General features: G+C 40.4%; 1 protein-coding gene across 1 annotated transcript in view; it reads right to left on the bottom strand.

Annotated features, from left to right (window-relative positions):
* Positions 1-17,755, bottom strand: part of LONP2 (lon peptidase 2, peroxisomal) — an 84,171-nt gene extending 66,416 nt beyond the window's left edge. The window contains exons 1-6 of the mRNA XM_067550562.1: positions 17,468-17,755; positions 16,801-17,035; positions 11,328-11,459; positions 7,883-8,005; positions 6,737-6,900; positions 4,016-4,110 (exon numbers count right to left, since the gene is read on the bottom strand). Coding sequence (XP_067406663.1) covers positions 4,016-4,110; positions 6,737-6,900; positions 7,883-8,005; positions 11,328-11,459; positions 16,801-17,035; positions 17,468-17,700 — 982 coding nt within the window. The 5' untranslated portion in view covers positions 17,701-17,755. The remainder of the gene's footprint in view (positions 1-4,015; positions 4,111-6,736; positions 6,901-7,882; positions 8,006-11,327; positions 11,460-16,800; positions 17,036-17,467) is intronic.
* Between the last annotated feature and the right edge of the window lie 840 nt (positions 17,756-18,595).

Below are 18,595 nucleotides of genomic sequence, written 5' to 3'. Positions count from 1 at the left end.
AAATGCCACCACAGTACTGAGCTACCGAGGGGGCAAAAATACAAGTATATTTGTATTTCTCAGGTTTCTAATACATTAATATGAATTAAATATTGTGCCTACATACACTGCATGCCTGGATTGCAAAGCAGGCACATTTGTTCAAAATGACAAGATTCAAACCATCTTCAACATGGTGTCATTTTGGAAGATGGAGAGACTCTGGTAGCTAAGATTGTAAACACATAACAAACAACACAGAATGCTTTGAAAACATTTATATTCAGATATTAACTATTATGAAAAAATCAGAGTACTGTACAGTAACATCAATAATGTAGTGAGGTGTCCGGTCACAGCAAGTTGATCATGGTAGCTGAAAGAACCTTGCAAAGTAGTTTTTTCAGTTTAGTTCAGTTCAGTTTAAGAACATTTTTAGTTAGAATGATTAAAATTCTTTATATTGCAACTGAAATGGTCATTTTCTAGTTTTCAGTTAACTAACTTTCAGTCACTCTGTATTTAAAAGCTAGATGAAATCACTACAAAGAAGAACTTCAACTTATAAATCACTCAGTCATACTAAAATATACATTTTGGACACTAACCTCAGCAGTGTCATCAGCCCAACTTTATGAATGAATTAGCTGAAAGATGCTGTGGAATCAGCAAAGGGAGCACGGAACTCTAACCTAATCAAACATTATCAGTGGAAATACTCTATATTCAGCTGAACAATTCAAAGCAAACTTTCAGGACTTCAAAAGATAAGAACATAAGAATGGCCATTCTGGGTCAGACCAATGGTCCACCTAGCCCAATAGTCTGTCTTCCAGCAGTGGTCAGTGCCAGATGTTTCAGAGGGAATGAACACAACAGAGTAATTTATTGAGTGATACATCCCTGTCATCCAGTTCTAGCTTCTGACAGTCAGAGTTTTAGGTGTCCCTGACCATCTTGGGCAGTGGTTCCCAATCTTTTTGGCTCGAGGGCCACGAATATCATTTTTATAATCCTGAAGGGCCACCAGTCCATCAACTCATAAAAAATGTACTGACCTATACACCATTAAGGACTACAAATCACTAAATATTTAAAGTAAACATTTACTGCAAAACAAATTAAAAAATTGAACTGTTAAAAACAGTTACAAAGTTACACCTACAAATTAATCACAGTATATCACATACTCACAGAAAAAGCACCAGTGTAGATGAGGGACTGTCACTACACACTGAAGCACATGGCCTGGCAACTAGGTCATGATGGGTGGCCTGCTAAGTGCAGTCCAAATCGGAAGGCACTGATTTTTAGAGTCCTCCTCCCCCAACAGCCAGACAGAAGAAGTTCAGCAAGGAGACTGCCTCCTCATTATCTCCCATCCCCCTGGCTGCAGCAGAGAAACTGCACACGTCCTGTAGCCCCATGTGCTCCACCTGGATCCCTTGGCAGTGGCTCCCTTCTGCAGCCAGGGGGACGGGAGATCAGTGCTCCTCTCCCTCTGGCTCCAGCATGGACCCCGGTACCTATGGACTTCGTTGGAGCGCCTTGCCATGCTCCCTGCTACAGCTAGGAGAAGGGGAGTGCTGATCTCCCGTTCCCTTGGCTGCAGCAAGGAGCCTGAACTGGTCTTGTAGCCTCTCAGCAACGCATTCTGCATGGGCCCTTAGGCAAGTGGAAGGGGAGCGGCGAGCCACTTTGAAAGACCCTGCAAACCATGGGTTGGGAACCACTGATCTTCGGTAATAGCCATTGATGGACCTATCCTCCATAAACTTATCTAGTTCTTTTTTGAACCCAGTTATATTTTCAACCTTCACAACATCCCCTGGCAACAGTTCTACAGACTGACTGTGCATTGTGTGAACAAGTATTTGTTTGCTTTAACCTGCAGCCTATCAATTTTATTGGGTGACCCTGGTTTGTGTGAAGGGGTAAATAGCATCTCCCTATTTACTTTCTCCATGCCATTCATGGTTTAATGGACCTCTATCATATCCTCTCTCCGTGGTCTCTTTTCTGAGTTGAAAAGTCCCAGTCTTTTTAATCTCTCTTCATATGGAAGCTGTTCTACAACCCCAATAATTTTTGGTGCCCTTCTTTGTACTTTTTCCAATTCTAACATTTTTTTAGATGGGGCAACCATAACAGCATGCAGTATTCAAGGTGTGAGCATATCATGGATTTATATAGTGGCATTATGATATTTTCTGTCTTATCTATCCCTTTCCTACTTGTTCCTAACATTATTAGTTTTTGACTGCGGCTCCAAACTGAACAGATGTTTTCAGAGAACTGTCAGTGGTGATGCCAAGATCTCTTTCTTGAGTTGTAACAGCTAATTTCCATCCCATCATTTTGTATATATATATAGTTATTTTTTCCAATGTGCAGGTTTACAACAAACATAAGGAAGTACTTCATACAATGCACAGTCAATCTTTGGAACTCATCGCCAGAAGATGATGTGAACTGGATTAAAAAAAGAATTTGATAAATTCATGGAGGATAGGTCCAACACTGGTGATTAGCTTTTGTAAGTCATCTGCTATCCAGAGCCTGATGAATGTAAACTGTTAAAAAACTAAAGGTAAACTTAAAAAAAAAGATTTGACACGGCCAGGGAAGTGTTTCTGTCCTTGCTTCATTGAAGATGGTTAAAAGCAGTATTTTTCTTCTGCACACTAAACTTTCAAATGTTCAGTTGTAAGCTTTTGAAAGAACAACCATAATGTTTTGTTCAGAGTTATGAACATTTCAGAATTATGAACAACCTCCATTCCCAAGGTATTCGTAACTCTGAGGTACTAAACTCCTAATTAGCAATTCACTGCTATAGTCACTTTAGAGGAAATCTTTGATTGAATGAGAAGGGGAATCATATCCCTAACTCAGAGTGTAGACATAGCCTTAGTTTGCAGTCCCAAATTACCAGAAGAAACTAACTGTTCCTTTTTAACAGGCATCAGCAATGTCTGGGTTTAAAAAACTTTTGATTTCTTAACTAACACTGTCAATGCAAACAAAGCTGAAAGTGATTTGTTGATGTTTTAACTATGAACAGCTGACACAATGGTTTCTACCTACACTAATACTACCATGTATTTTAACACCACATAAATTAACGTGTATTGTAACCTGGTTCATGTAAGCCATGAATGACCCACATTCTGCTGTTTATACTATACTAACATATAATGTGTGTCCTGGGGTAAGACTGTAAACTGTTCTCTTATTAGAACCATGATGAAAACAAGATATACATCTCATGGGGTAGTCTCAGTAAGCAAATACTTGAATAAAAATTCAAAAAGGAAACAGATTTCCTTGTGAAGCCTCTGTGAGGTTCCCACAAAAAAGTGGAAACAAAATTACTTTGCAAAATAATGGAAACTATAGTGTCAGGCTTCATTTAAATAACAGGCTTATTTCCTCAGTTGTTCATATATCTTCAGTGATGCTTAAGCAATAAGGAGACACTCAAGGCAAAACTATGTTGGCTTCAGTGACTTGTTCTCCATAAAAAAGTCATTTGGTGTAAAGGGTTTTTTTAATAAGGGAAATGAATGAGTGCCAAATGTAAACTCATTAAACAGGCAGAACAGAATATGCTGTAAATTTCTAAGAGGATATTAACAATAATCACTTAAAAACAGGTGCTTTAATGACTTTACAATGTGAAAAATCTAAGCAAAAAGCAAAGTATATGTGACATCAATAAAGCAAGAAAAATTAGGCAGTGATCAGATCAAAACCTTTTGCTCAACACTCCTCTAATCACCATTTTTCTGATGTATACATAAGTTAAATTTATATTTCATAGGCCACTTGATTAGTTTTACCTGGTTAAGAATAATTTATTTTTAAAACCAAATTAGTACATTAAGGGCATTTATGCTATCAGACCATGCAACAAGAATTTACAAGACAGACCCAATTAAGTACCAGAGTACTTTTTAAGTACCAGATATTTTTCCTGGAATTTCTCCATGACAGACAATCAGCACCAAAGAAGGTCTAATGGGCATTTATTTACCTTTTGTACTTTTGTTCCATGGAAGTTCCACCATTAGTTCCAAATAATTTCTGGTCAAGGCATATTCTGGCATTGATTGAGGCATTTTCTTTAATCTGAAAGTACATGAATATATAGTGGATATGTTTATCAAGGAGATAGAATCTCAACTCAAACTTTTCTCCTGCCTCAAAACATGTATCTGGTGCACGGAGGTCCACAGCATTCCTATTTACTACACTGAAAATCTTAATGCTAAGAAATGAAGCAGAGTACTGTTGCACAAATTATAAGATTGTGTGCAGAACTGAGCTAATTTTTTTTTTCTGATTTGGGTCTGAACTGGAAAACCGTGAAGTTGCAAACTTCAAACCAAATTCAAACCAAAACTGAAATATTTCATTCTCTCATGCAGAAACTAAAAAAAAAGATTTTTGTTTAACTTTCAGTGTTTTTTTAAAAACCCTTTCTGGTTTTTTTAAAATAAATATAGTTAAATTTCTAAAAAAAACATTGTTCTGAAATGCTTTATTTCAAAATAGTCAAAATTATTATTTTGACTTTTTTTCATTTTCTTTTTTCATTTTTTTGGCCAAAACTATTTGCCAAATTCCACCTGAATTTGCAAATAGTTATGATGCCCCAAAAATGCATTTTCTGGCAAATTTAATATTTACCAAAAAAATTCAGCAAGATCTATCGTGAGTCATGCATAAAACCGCATCTTTGTATAACTAGCATGAACAAATAGAGGCTGTCCCTCATATTTACATTATGTTACATCCATGAGAAATCTTTAAAAAAATTTAAACCAGACATGCCACATTACTATAGGTGTCAGAAAAGTCTCATGGGTTATACGCAACTTATGTGTCCAATAGCTAGGTATGTCACTCAATCAAGACTGGACAGTAGTACCATCACCAGAGAGATCACCAGGTATTTGTTTTGTCTCTGTGTTTCAAGAACTCACTAACACATACCCATCCTGTATCTGTTCTTGAATAGCTGCACTGATGGAGCCCAGATCACCCTTCTTGGCATCTATTCCACTGCACGTTTTTTAAAAATAACTCCCACCTAAAGCTAATTCAAAGTCTTCTTTTATTAGCCGTATGCAGGTGCAAATGGAATGCAGATGCAACTTAGTAGCCTCTAAGTAACTGACTGTGAGCAAAAAATCAGACAGATACGTGAATACTTAGGTACTGGCCCACCTTTCTTTCTGTAGTGTGCAAAAATGCAGGTGCAAAAAAAGAGGCTGAGAATCAGCCCTTCAGAAATGCACCCCTAAAAGTTTCCCTCCTTATTTCTACCTTACTGGATTTTTATTTATGCATCATTTTTATCTATCCTTATTGAAATCCTAACAGGCTGTTATCCACTTTTCTTTACCTATTATATTTTCTTTACCTATTAATTAATTTAATTTGATTGTAATTTCCTATTTTAATAAAAAGAAATATATGCCTAGAAGCTAAAAGTGTTGCCTAGTGGATAGACCACTAGACTGGGACTCAGTAGACCTGGGTTCCAATCCCAGCTTCTCCGCTGTCCTGCTGGGTGATCTTGGGTAAATCACTTTACCTCTCCTTACCTCATTTTCTCCATCTGTAAGAGGAGGATAATGATGCTTACCTCCTTTGTAAAGTAGTGAGATCTCCTAATTAAAAGTATTATATATGAGCATTACAGGCCAGGCTGGTGGCATTAGCTATTACGAAGGTTGCCCCAACACTTACAATTAGAAGACGCTGTTTTCACTTTAACCAAACTCTTCACAGGTGACCACAAATTATGTTTTCCTCATTTTCTGGGTGCCCATCTTGAGACCCTGGGGCCTCATTTGCAGGAGTGCTGAGCACTCACAACTGCAGCAGAAGCCAATGGAAGCTGTGTAATGCTAAGTGCTCTAATAAGTCAGTTCATAGGTGTCCCAAATTGTCCAAAATTAGTGGTTACTTTTGACCTTAATGTCTGTGACCCTCAGCTCCCCAAATGTAAAATGGGATAATACCACTCCCTCACTTTACAGGGGTTTTGTGAAAATAAATTGCACACGCAACCTTTATTCTGGCATTTCCTAACTTCTGGGTGCTTGATTTGCAACCTAAACACATTAACATAGCTTTTTGTGTGTGTAATTATTATTTCTATTAACCCATGTAAGTATGATTGCACTTTCAGATTTTTTTTTTTAAATAAAGTAAATCTTTTGGCCCTTTATCTATGAGAATCCATACATTATTTTCAGCAGCATGACTTAATGATAAAGTCCATCCTCCTTATTTTAAAGTTTTTGAGACTGTTCCACGTCTCTGAATGTTATATATATATATATATATATATAACATTTAACAGCACATCACCGCAATAGCCAAGCACTGACCTATCATAAACATAGGTTTAAAGCTTGAGCATGTTATCTGTTTTCTAAGCAATGAAGGTTTAGAGAAACTAAGTTTTAGTATCAAGTTATACTCATTCTTCGTCATCATCTAGGGGCTTTCTTTGTGTTTCCTCTTATTTATAAACACTTCTTTAAAAAAACACAAAAATGATTAAATTAACACAACTCTGTTCTGCTTAAAATTTTATTTTTTAAATTATTTCCCAACATAATCAAAAACCTACAAACATCTCAAGAGGAAGACAGACTATGGCAAGAATGGCCAATTTGAAATGTAAAGTAAATTAATCAATTTATGAAAATCTCACTATTTTAGAGGTTTTATCACTTACCTCTTTATTTCTTTTACACAAACTTTAAGAGCCTGCTCTGGCATACTGGATGTTCTAATTTTCTTTTCTAGCATGACAATATCATCATGATCTTCATCCTCCTCTTCATCTTCTACAGTACGTGGAATGTGATTGATCCTCCGAATAGGACGAATAGCTACCACCTAAGAAGTGGAAAACAGAAGCACAGAATGGCACATGAATAGCTGTTTAGAAGATAAACTGTGGCTTAAACTGAAGTTAAGTGCTTGATACATAGTTTATTTGCCGAGGTTCATTGGCCTGTGTTATGCAGAAATCAGATCAGATGGGCATAATGGTACCTTCTAGTCTTTAAAATCTGTGAATTTATTAAATTGTTCTAAATATGATCTTGTGATTATTAAAGTAAAGAAATATATTTATCTTATGGCACCTGTACAAAAATACACTAATTATCCTGCCAGACCTACTGGATACTAGAAGACAAGAAAGAAATTTGAAGGTGTTATTAATTATACTTTTAAAATCTCTGCATTACAGCTCACAGTAACAATTGGATAGGACTATAATCTCCACAGTGAATAAATAGGGCTCTTTTTCAGCCTCAATTCCCATAAAAGTAATTGTTCATCATTAAACATGGTTGCATATATATTAATATGTGTTATCAGGCTATCATGTTTTGGAAAACTACAAGTCTCAATGCTTGTTTCATGTATGTATAAAACATCTATTTCAGAAGTAAATTTTATTCTCATGCTGTTGGACAATAAAGATCATATTCAATTTTTCACTTCTGAAGTTTTCAATAGTTCAAGCAGAATTTGCACGAGCAAATTGGGAAATGAGAAATGATTCTGTTGTGTAAGCCAATTTGTATTTTTAATGGATATCAAATGTGCCTAAACCCTTTGGCTTGGTGCTTTTTTATTATTTTCTAAAAAACTAAATAAATAGTCATCTTGAGTAGAATATGGGAGTTGGATGTTTTGAACTGATTATTACTTGGATATGGAAAATTATGATCACAGAAATTAAGTGTGAATGTTTGTGGGTTCAATTTTAGATGCCATTTTTTAAATTGTGACCCTATATTTAATTAAATGATTCCTCTCTGCCAAACCATGAAGTGCATTTGAGAATTTCATGTGTAAAAGTCCATACCCTTTTATCATCGTCCTGTTTGGGTTTTCTGGTTTTTTGAAGCAGCTTCAGGCCTTCAATCTGTCTAACAAGCAATGGTATAGTCATCTTGAATCGCTCCTCCAGGCTAACAGCATCTAAAATCTATCATCAGAAAATAAGAAAAACAGTTAATAATATTTCTCTGTAACATGTAGAGCTTAGTGTATAAGTAACAATAGTGCACAGATTTTTTCTGAGTTAATGATGGATTGTTATCAGAGTTCTGGAGTAGACAGTTTGCAAATATAATAGGAAAGCAGTTATTAGTAATAGCAGAGTGGAATATAAGACTTCTATCTCAGATGTGTGAAATTACTTCAGGGTTTGGTTTGTACTTAGCATTTGTTGTTAAGCTGGCACAAAGGCAGCTGGAAGCACACAGTGTAAGAGATGAACAGGGAAAATAGACCAGACATAATGTATATGTCTACACATGCAGACAAACATGCATAGCTCTGCTCAAGCCTGCACATGAAAAATAGCAGTGTGACTGGGGCAGCACAGGTGGCAGCTTAAGCTAGCCACACGAAAATAATTCTGCCCAAACCTCTGGGTACATACTCAGGTGATTAGCAGAGCCACCTCCCAGACTGCTGAGGCCACTCTGCTATTTTTAGCACACCAACTCCAGCAAAGCTATGCATGTTTGGCTACTCAAGCTAGGAAGCATTCTCACAGCTGCTGTGTAGACAAACAATGAGAGTGGAGGAAATCTTCAAAAAGAGATACAACAGCAGTGTTGCTAGGTGAGCCTACTGTGTGTTTAATGCCTTATTTTGTTTTGCTGACAGAGAAGTACACTTCCCTCAGGTACCTGCTTTTAGGAAATCCCCAGAGTAAGAGTGGAGAAATTAATGGGCCAAGGGGGGGTGGGAGGGGGCAGCCCCCAGGCGCTGGCCTGTTGGTGGGTGCCAGGCAGCTGGCCGGCCCAACACGACGCGCAAAGGGCGCAGGCGGAAGGGGGAGGGGGGGGCAAGAAACTCAGATGGGGCAGCCTCACCCCTTCACGACGCAGAGTGGGGGTGTGTGCAGGAGTAGGAGCAGCTGCCCCTCAGCCTCTGCGCCCCCCACCCTCCGTGAAGGGCCAACCCTGAACCCCCCTCAGGCTGGCTGCAGGGCTGGAGCAGTGGGTAAGAGTGTGGGGGGCATGCTGGGCCAGAGCCAGGCTGCGGGGCTGGAGCAGAAGGCAAGTGGTGGGAGACGGGGGATGCAGGAGGTTCTGAGGGGCCCCCCTCCCCAGGCCAGGGGCTGAGGCTACCCCATCCAAGCTGGCGCCGGGAAGTGTGGGTAGAGGGGGAGGCAGCAGAGCCAAGCCTGCATTTGCGCACCCCCAGCCCCCAGATACAGACTCCTCCTCCCTAGGACAGCTGGGGGGCAGCGCCAGGACTCCTCCTGCCTTGCACGGGGGGAGGAGCATGAGACCAGGGGTGGAGGGGGAAGAGCAAATATAGGCTTGGCCCCCAGGCGCCAGAAATCCTCCATACACCACTGGTTCACACGGATCATGTGAATGTTTAGGTACCCCATCTCTTATTAGGCAATGAAAGCTTATTATGGCTTGCTACCATCCCAAACGTTGGCAGTGTTAAATATGCAGAGATTTAGGCTAATGTCTTCACTGATGGTGTCAAATTCTCTGCCATCAGATCAACTTATCTGGATCAACTGAGCGCTCAGTGAAGACCTGCTCAGTCGATCCAGAAATCGACGTATTGAGACCACCTTCTCAAGTGGCGTAGCACTGCCTTGACGGGAACGCGATTCCCGTCGGTGCAGTGAAGATGGCGTGAAGAACAGAAGTTGATGGGAGTTACGCAAGTTTTTTACGTAGTTTGTGTAACTCCAGTCGACTGCCGCTGAGTCTCTGAGGTAAGTGAAGACAAGCCCTTACTAATCTGCACAGACTACTAAACCATTAGAGGTGTGTCAATGAAGCCAACCATGGGCCAATTAGGAGTTCCTGTCCCTGTGCTCAACAATGCCCTGAAATACATTTAGTATTTTCCTCCCCTTCTTGCTGGAGCTGGGTCACTAGGAAAGGTGGGGCAGGGCTCCTATAGACATATTAAAGCTAGAGGAGTACAAGTAACATAAATGCTAGTCTGGAACAGGGCAGACAGACTTCTGAAAAATCACCTCTTCTTCAATCTCCTTGGTGCTGCCTCCTACTCTATGCTTCCCACTGCATTCAGAGGGCCAGGAAGCAAGTAAAAAAGACAGCTCCTGGCTACCTCCATCTACTCTACTTGCAATGAAAAGCTGTAGGGTGCAGAGCTAAAGACTGGTCTATTTTTCCTTTGCACAAGAACCAGCTGCACTCTATATTTTCACTTCAGATCAGTAACAAGTCTTCTATTTGGCTGCCAGGGGAGCAGCGAAAGTCTGTCCCTGTTTCAGGTAGGAGGAGGAACAGCACAATCACTGATACTAGGAGAATACTGGGGTTGAGGCCAACATGGTGTTAATTCATCATCATGACTATCATATGACATGCACCTGCCTGCCTTTGGCAGCGCAAGCAAAACCTTGACACTCAGCCCTTCAGTAAACAAAACACACGAAAATCCACTTTCAATGGTTGTTTGTAGTTCACCAGGGAGATTCTTCTATACACCACTTTCTTTAGAAACTTATTACTGTTAGTACTAACAAGTCAATACAGATATAGAAAAGTGAACTGGGGTCCAGTGCATCAAGAGTACTCTCAATTAAATTCTGACAGCAGAATATTTACATACAAGGATGAAGCAGAATCTCCAGATGGGTTTAAATCCCAGGTTTAGTTTGCAGCACTGGCAGTTATAAAACAAAAACTTTTTACTTAAGAACAGAGAAAACTGGATACAGAAATCACTGAGCCCAATAAAATGAAACCTTAAATGCCATTCACAGTGTAATCATATTTCAAAGAAATGAAAGTAGTTAGATTTATATCCATTTTCTAAGAGTCCCTAATGATCCAGTAATCTAATCTTACAGAAATAACTACAAAAGTAACTGGTAATGGACCAAAATTTAACAACACAAACAAAGGTATGACAGTAACTTTTACACACAGTTTGCCAACTCTAAAGTAAGCAATAAGTCTAAGAAAATCTGGAAAAAGAAAAAGAAGTCCCATATGATTCTATAAACAAATAGATTTCAAGATTCAGTCACTCTTTTAAGGTAAACTATTAGTCAACTTCAGTTATACAAAAATGCATCCTTTGACAGCTCAATATAGTTTTGAATAATGTGGAAATGTTTTTTTAAAATACAGTCATACATGTGCAATGTAGACAATTACTTTTTTTTTTTAGCAAAATTTTAGTACTTTGTAATTTCCAAAGATGAGTGATTCTGAAGTTATCTAATAATGGACTGAACCGTAAGTGTTAAACCACTGGTTCCCATGGAAGTTTAAGGCAGCAGTATACAGTACCCGAAGTTTTTCTTGGTTGGTTGTGCGGATGATTGAAGTCAGTATATCTGGTAAAGCTTCTCTAGGCAGATTGTCTAAAAGACGTCTCAGCTTAGCAACTGCGGGGACAGACATATCCAACATTTCAACCAGCTGTAAGAAGGAAACAAAGTGAGAAAAATTTTCCATATTTTCTGGTGTTTCTTTTTGATTGGAAAAAACAGTTGTCTAGATATTATTATTAAGGTGAACAACCACAAACTGAGAAATAATTGCGTCTTTGAAAGGAAAAGATTTCTATTTGCATAGCCAAACAGCAGTTTTTACAGTCAGCAAAAAGAACTAAAAGGACTTTACCCCATCTACCAGGACTGTAAAAATGTTAGTTTCTTTGCTTGTTTGTTTGAGACAGACCTTAAATATTATAGTTTTTTGCGCTTTCCTTAATCCCATTTTTTTCAGTGTTAGAAAGGAAGAAAGAACAAAATCTCTCCCATTCACATTGTACCAAATCTTTTTATCCCTTAAAATGTGATTATAACAGTTATGATTCTTACTCTGACATCTCAGGTTTGTGCATCCCTCGGACAATATAATTTCTATAAAGTTTTTTTTTTTTTTTTTAAATGGTTAAAGGAGAGTACCTTAATCAGACTTTTAATAGTATTCTTGTTACAAAGAGAACAATTACACTTGACACATGACAAGAGTCAACTTTGTTCCTTCAGAATTGTTATATTAAGATGCATTTAAGATGTACATAGCTACCATGCGGTGCTATTGGTATGCCTGGGATTATTCAATTGTAGCACCTAGGCTGTGATCTTGTTAAATTTCACAAGCTAAGCAACATCACTCCTAATCAGTCTTTAGTAGAAGAAAACAGAAAGCAAAAGTGCTGCAAGCTGTACTCTCAGCACTTCAGTTACTGTCATTCTTGAGTGAACTGAACCAGTACTCCAGTTTGGTGATATGGAATACTATACTCCTGGTAAGTGACGTCTTTTGAATGAGATATAAATCAAATTTCTGATTATTTGTGGTCACTTAAAGTTCCATTACACTTTTTGCTGGGTATCGAATAGCAGGACTGAGCTTCCAACATGAAAATCCTGGAGAAATCTGGTTTGGTCAGCAACAAGGCTCATTTGATCTGCACCCAATTGAAATAGACTGGCCAAGTAGTCCATATTCCTGAGACCCATTTATCAAAGCAATTCTTGTATACCAGATTAAGCTCTGGCAATTGTAAACATGGATGGCAGATTAAATACTTCAAAGACCACTGAAATAAAGTCTATGCAAACAAACATTTCTGACTCAACCTTTAAGCAACTGGCAATTGGCCATTGTGACACCCTGCACCCCCATGGTCACCCTTATAGCGTAATGGTATATTGTCTAATGAAAAGTGTCACGTTAGAGGTCTTTGAAATGCTCATGATGTACTGATATTATTGTTATAATAACATGTTTATTGTAATGTCATGTGTATAGTTATGAGGCTTGAAACATATCCAGGCAAAACTCTCCAGGATCAGAGGGGCAGTTTGCACTGCATCAAGGCGTGTATAGTACAAACCCAGCTCAGCTTCCAGGAACAAAGGACTGGCCTAGGCATCAAAGGAAGATCAACTGGATTCTCGAGTGAGTCGTCTCCCTTCCTTGGGTAGCTTGGAAGCATGAGGAGGTAATGCTTACTGACTGAGGACACGGATGAGTCCAAAGAAGGACATCGTTTGTCACCTGACCCCGAGGGGGGGGACAAAGCCCCAAAGGAGAGAAGGAACATTATAAAAAGGGGAGACATTTACCATGCTCTCTCTCTCCCACCTCCGTCTACAAACACCAACACACAACTTAAGTGCTGACCAAAGAGGAGGGCTGACTGAAGGGAAGCCAGCGAGCCTGTGGTGAGAATCATCTAAATATGTAAAGATGCTGAAAGTGTTAAGCTTAGTTTAGGTGTTTTGTTTTTGTTTATCCTGATCAAATCTGACTTGTCATGCTTTGACTTATAATCACTTAAAATCCTTCAGTAGTTAATAAGTTGTGTCCTGCTTACAAAGAGACAGACTGCACTGAGGAGTACTTTACTACTTTTGAAAAGCTCTGTGAGGTACACAAAATTCCTGAGGACCAAAAAGTTCCCACCCTCATTGCAAAACTGTCTGGTAAAGCTTTGCCTGTATTTAATGAAATGCCAACTGAGGAAGCTTTGATATATGCTGAATTGAAGAGAGTTGTTTTGCAAAGGTTTCAGATTACTCCAGAAGTGTATAGAATGAAATTTAGGAATCTTAAGAGGGGTATTGGTGAGTCACAGCAAATATGCTTATAAATTGTGTGATTTGTTAAAGAAATGGGTGAAGGGAAAAGGTGTTGAAACCTATGACTTATTCTTTGACCTCACTGCCCAAGAAAAGTTTTTAAGCATGCGTACAGATGATGTGAGGAATAGCTTGTGGGATAAAGATTTGAAATCTGTAACAGAAATGGCTGCACTGGCAGATGCCTTTGAAAAGCACAGATGTCTATGGGCCATAAGCCTCAGAAAGAGGGGTATAAACCCAGTTTTAAAGGGGGATCCCATTTTACCCCTGTGAAGGAGGGTGGATGGGAGGGTAGGCAATCACCCCCCAAAGGCCTTCCTCTCCTAGAAAACCCCATCATAAACCACCTGTGAAGGAGGAGGGCCCAAGAAGGTGTTATCAGGTAAGTCTACTGAGCATTTGAAGAATCACTGCCTTGAGCTGAAAGAAGCTAACCTCCCTCCCAGCCCAAGTGAATGCAGTAATCCTAGCACCTGAAACTCCGGAGGTACCCACCGTTTATATGACTGGCTTTGTGGGTGTTGGTTTTGCAGGGGAGATAAGGAGTTTATCAAATATATTAAGATAAATGGCAAGGAGACTGTAGGGTGGAAGGACTCTGGTGCACAACCTTCCGTAGTCAAGCCAAGCTGGGTCCCAAAGAATGACATGTTACCTGGCCAGAAAGCATTAATCATAGTGGCAGGTGGTAGGATTTCAGTACCCATGGCTAGAGTTCAGGTAGAGTGTGAAGGCTTGGAAGACAATCTAAGGGTGCTGGACAAGATCTCCACTGAAATGTTAACGGAGAGTGAATTTCCACAGGTGGCTAAAGCTATTAGTGTGGTGACCTGCCACGGCAAGGAATACCATCCTGAGATCCCAGGGCAGCGGGGCAAGATCCTGGGAACTGCAGCAGCCATATCGCATGCTGCTACACCATGAGGATGAATGTCCATGAGTTTGAGAAAAACCCTGTTGCGGAGCTGGAAAGACAGTGCCAGGCACAGAAACAAATGTGCAACTCAATCATCACAACTAGGCAAATGGCCCTGTGGCCAATGCGGTAAATGTTGTTCTTCTCAAACTGATCTATGGAGTCACTCAAAGATCCATTAGCATAAATTAGGACTGTCAATGTCATCCTCAAAATCAAGGTGACTAGCATCACCACCACCACCACTCCTTTCGCAAGATATTATGCATATGCTGCCAACAAGGTTGCAAATAAGCAGAAGTTGATTCTACAGCTTTACTATCAGACTTATTATCCACTGTTAGGAAGTGTAGTAGGCTCCCACACAGAATACAAAGAAGACACGGTGTCTGCCGCAGAGTTTACAATGTAAATTCAGTCAAAAATTAAACAGAGGAAAGGGATAAACATACAAGCAAGTGAAGTACATCATGTGTTATTACTGCATAATATTTTGGGGGAGTGAAACAGACTACATGTTTAGTTCTACTCTTTTCTTTCTGCTCATTTGCTGCTTCTAGCCATCTGTCAAAGATCCACACCCTTCCTCTTATAAAACAAAAACTTTTCTTCTCTACCTTCTACCTTTCAATCATTTCTATCTATGTTTTCCATCCTAGATTTTCAACTAAGTAGGGGAATTAAATCATGAGGGGATAAACCAAGGAGAAAAAAAAGTCAATCTGAAAATATCTTTAATTGTTCTATGAATTTGGAGCATATTCTAAAGGTAGTTTGGTGGGAATAAACTTCAGCTGCTGAAGTCCAGCAGAACTAGTCAAGAGAAGAGTTTCCTGACAGTCAGTCAAGACTGTTGAGGCAGGGACGGGTGTGGGTGTGTGTGTGGGTGTGTTTTGCCATGGAGCAATATGAGTCACTGCTGACTTCAGTATGCCCAGGACTCAATATCTGCTCAAACATATCCTTTTCTTTAAGCAAAGCTCATGGAAAAGCTCAAAAAGACAGCATAATGTTACCATATTTGGTCTCACAGTGGACCTCACATGAAACAGCTGGTGGGGGAAGAAAGAGACCCTCCCTCACAACTTTTGGACCAGTGGTTAGGGTACTCACCTGGGTCATATAAGATCCCTCGCTCAAGTCCCCCTCCACCTGAGGGGGAGCAGTGATTGGAGCAGGGATTTGCCATCTCTCAGGTGAGTGCCCTAACCACTGGGCTATAGGATATTCTGATGTGGGACTCCCTCAGTCTCTTCTATTGAAGCCGCTCCACTATGGATACATATTTAAAAGAGTCACTGGAACAGGGAAACTAGACTCTGGGTCTCCCAACTCCCAGTTAGTGCTCTAACCACCAGCCTGCAGAGTCATTTTTGTGCTTTTTCTTTCTCCCTCTCTCTCTGACCCAATGATTCTTTCATTATTTAGCCACAATAGAATAGTTTCAACAGGAGAACCTGAGGGACCCCCAAATCAGAATATTCCATAATCCAGTGGCCAGGCCAATCAACTGAGATATGACAGACCCCTGTTCAAATCTCTTCTCCTCCTCAGGTGAAAAGGGTTGCTCCACAACAAGAGAGGGTTTGCAGCTAAGAATCCAAAGCAGAGGAAGATGACTCCTTGCATCTTGGATTTAGGCACTGATCTTTCAGAGGGACAAGAATTAGGACATACTCCTCTCCCTGGCATCGCCCATCAATTTACTAAAGCAAGGAGCCACGTAGTATGCTGGCTCTTGTTTATCCTATTTATTCTGAGTATGCAGTTGGTCCTTGTATCCTGAGACACCTCTCTCCATCCATTCATAGTATAGGAAGTCTGAGCACTAACTCGAGCTTTGTCAGTCCCAGTGATTTTCTAAGCACCTTTTACTTAGGTTTGGCAAAGTATCGCCACACCTAAATTCCTTTAAGAATCTAGCCCCATGTAGGCTAATCCTACTTAATGTTCAAGAAAGTTTGTGATTTTTGTCACAATAAAACAGCATAAGCGTTTCTACTTCCTGATAAATGATTTAGTCCCAAATCTTTCAATGAACTCTGCCTAGCACAGGATGTTCCCACATGGAGCTCATTACAGGATCAAGACCTTAGCATACAGGATCTTTGAACTATATCAAAGAACGTTTCAAAAACCACTAGTTTTGTAGCAAGAGGATTTAAGGACGATGTAGTACACAAAAATAAAATACAAAGCTAAGAAATATAAACAAAAGCAATTCTAGAGGATCAAATCAACTAACCTGTACAGCATATTTGTAGAACTGTTCTGACAGCTCTCCCAATTCCTCCTCGGATTTAGTCTGGTTGGTAAATTGTTCAAGTCGGTCCAACTGTTCAACCTCAGCAATGGGATATGGTTTCTCTTTCAGCAGCTGCAAGATTTGGAATCTACAGAGGCCAGTAATCAGCAACGTGTAATGTGGTTTAGGCCAGTTACTACCAACCACCTGAACTGCCAGCGCAGCAGTGCCAATCCTGAAAATGTTCCAAAAACTCATGTTATTTGCAAGCATTCAGCTGAGCATTTACCTGAACAACCAAGCTGATCTCCAACATTTATATCTCATAAAAAATTCATACTGCATTAAAAAGAAACCAAACTAAAATCTCAAGAAAAGAAACAGAGCTAACCACAACAACAATTTAGGCCCCAAACCTGCACATACACACGTGTAACAATGAACATGAATAGTCCCGCTGAACTCAATGGGACTACTCATGGGGGGGAGGAAGACGGGGAGGGTGGGGGCCCAGTCAAGTAGGCGGTGTCTGACGGGGGAAGGATAGAGAATGGGGGGCTCGGCCAGGCAGGTGGGGTGTGGCGGGGGGAGGGGAGAAGGGGATCGGGGGGCCGGGCCGGGCCCATGGCGGGGGAAGCCCGGCCAGTTGCTGTACCGGGGCCGTCACCTGTGCAAAGAGGGCAGCTCTTCGCAGTCGGAGAGCGGGTCGCTGGTGTTGGGGATCACCCCGATGATGGTGCTCTTCAGCGAGGTGCCCTTCAGCAGCCGGCTCCGCACCAGCTGCATGTTCCGCGGCGAGTCCACGCTGCTGCGCATGGTGGAGCCGGGCAGCAGGACCCCCTCGTGAGTGAGCAGCAGCGGCAGGCGGCTGGGTATCTGAATGGCGCTGCCGGAGGCCATGGCCGGGCGCTACTGCGGGGAGCCGGAGCAGGGCCGCACGGGGCTGGGCAGGGCAAAGTCCGTGCTCCCCAGCCGTAGCACCCGCTCGCCCACGTACGGGCTGCCGGCAGGGACAATCAGCCTGGGGGCTTCGTGCTGCCACCTGCTGGGCGCTGCGGCTGCTACAGCCAATGCACAGAGTGAGCCGGCCTCTCACAACCCTTGACACCCACACAGCCCGCGCCTGGGGTCATGATCATCAGTGGAGAGAAGAGAGGGACACGTATAAGAAATACACATTCAGGGAATGCAATTAATATTAAAACAATGCATAAAGCGAATCCTGTTAAAACTAAATGCACATTAATAATTAAAATAACGCACACAATACATTATACCAATCATAAAGTATATAATTAATAAACGAATGACAATACAATAATAGTGATTTTAATAGGTAATATGTAGGGTGGTGTGGGTGTCAAAGTATTGAGGACAGTTGGGGAGATTTCAATATGAAATGAGGAAAAGTGCTAAAAAAAAAACAAATGTTCATGCAATTTTAACCAAAAATTAAAAGCTTTGTCCCCTAAAATAAACCTCCATCTAGACATTTTTACTTTCTTCAGAATGGCCAGTTTTCCACTGAAACATAAAAATTCATTTTATATGTTTTGATTAAAGAAAAAAAATCTTCATCTGAACAAATGTCTGAAAATCCTAATTTTGAAAATGTCCAAGTTTTTACTAAGACTTTGTGCCACTGACAGAACAGCCAACCTCTGTGTATGTCCTATAACAACTTAACAGGCGGTATTACAATTGAAATCAAGACAATTTGTGTGTGGCTATCAAAGAAATTTTAATCAGACTAGCAATCTCCAACCTATTACTTTGAATTAATAAGAATCAAAGA

This window comes from Emydura macquarii, unplaced genomic scaffold (assembly GCF_026122565.2).
Source record: "Emydura macquarii macquarii isolate MOO-44397 ecotype Brisbane River unplaced genomic scaffold, CSIRO-AGI_Emac_v2 contig_295, whole genome shotgun sequence".
Lineage (NCBI taxonomy): Eukaryota > Metazoa > Chordata > Testudines > Chelidae > Emydura > Emydura macquarii.
Note: the sequence above shows the minus strand (reverse complement) of the source record. Positions and strands in the feature narration are given on the sequence as shown.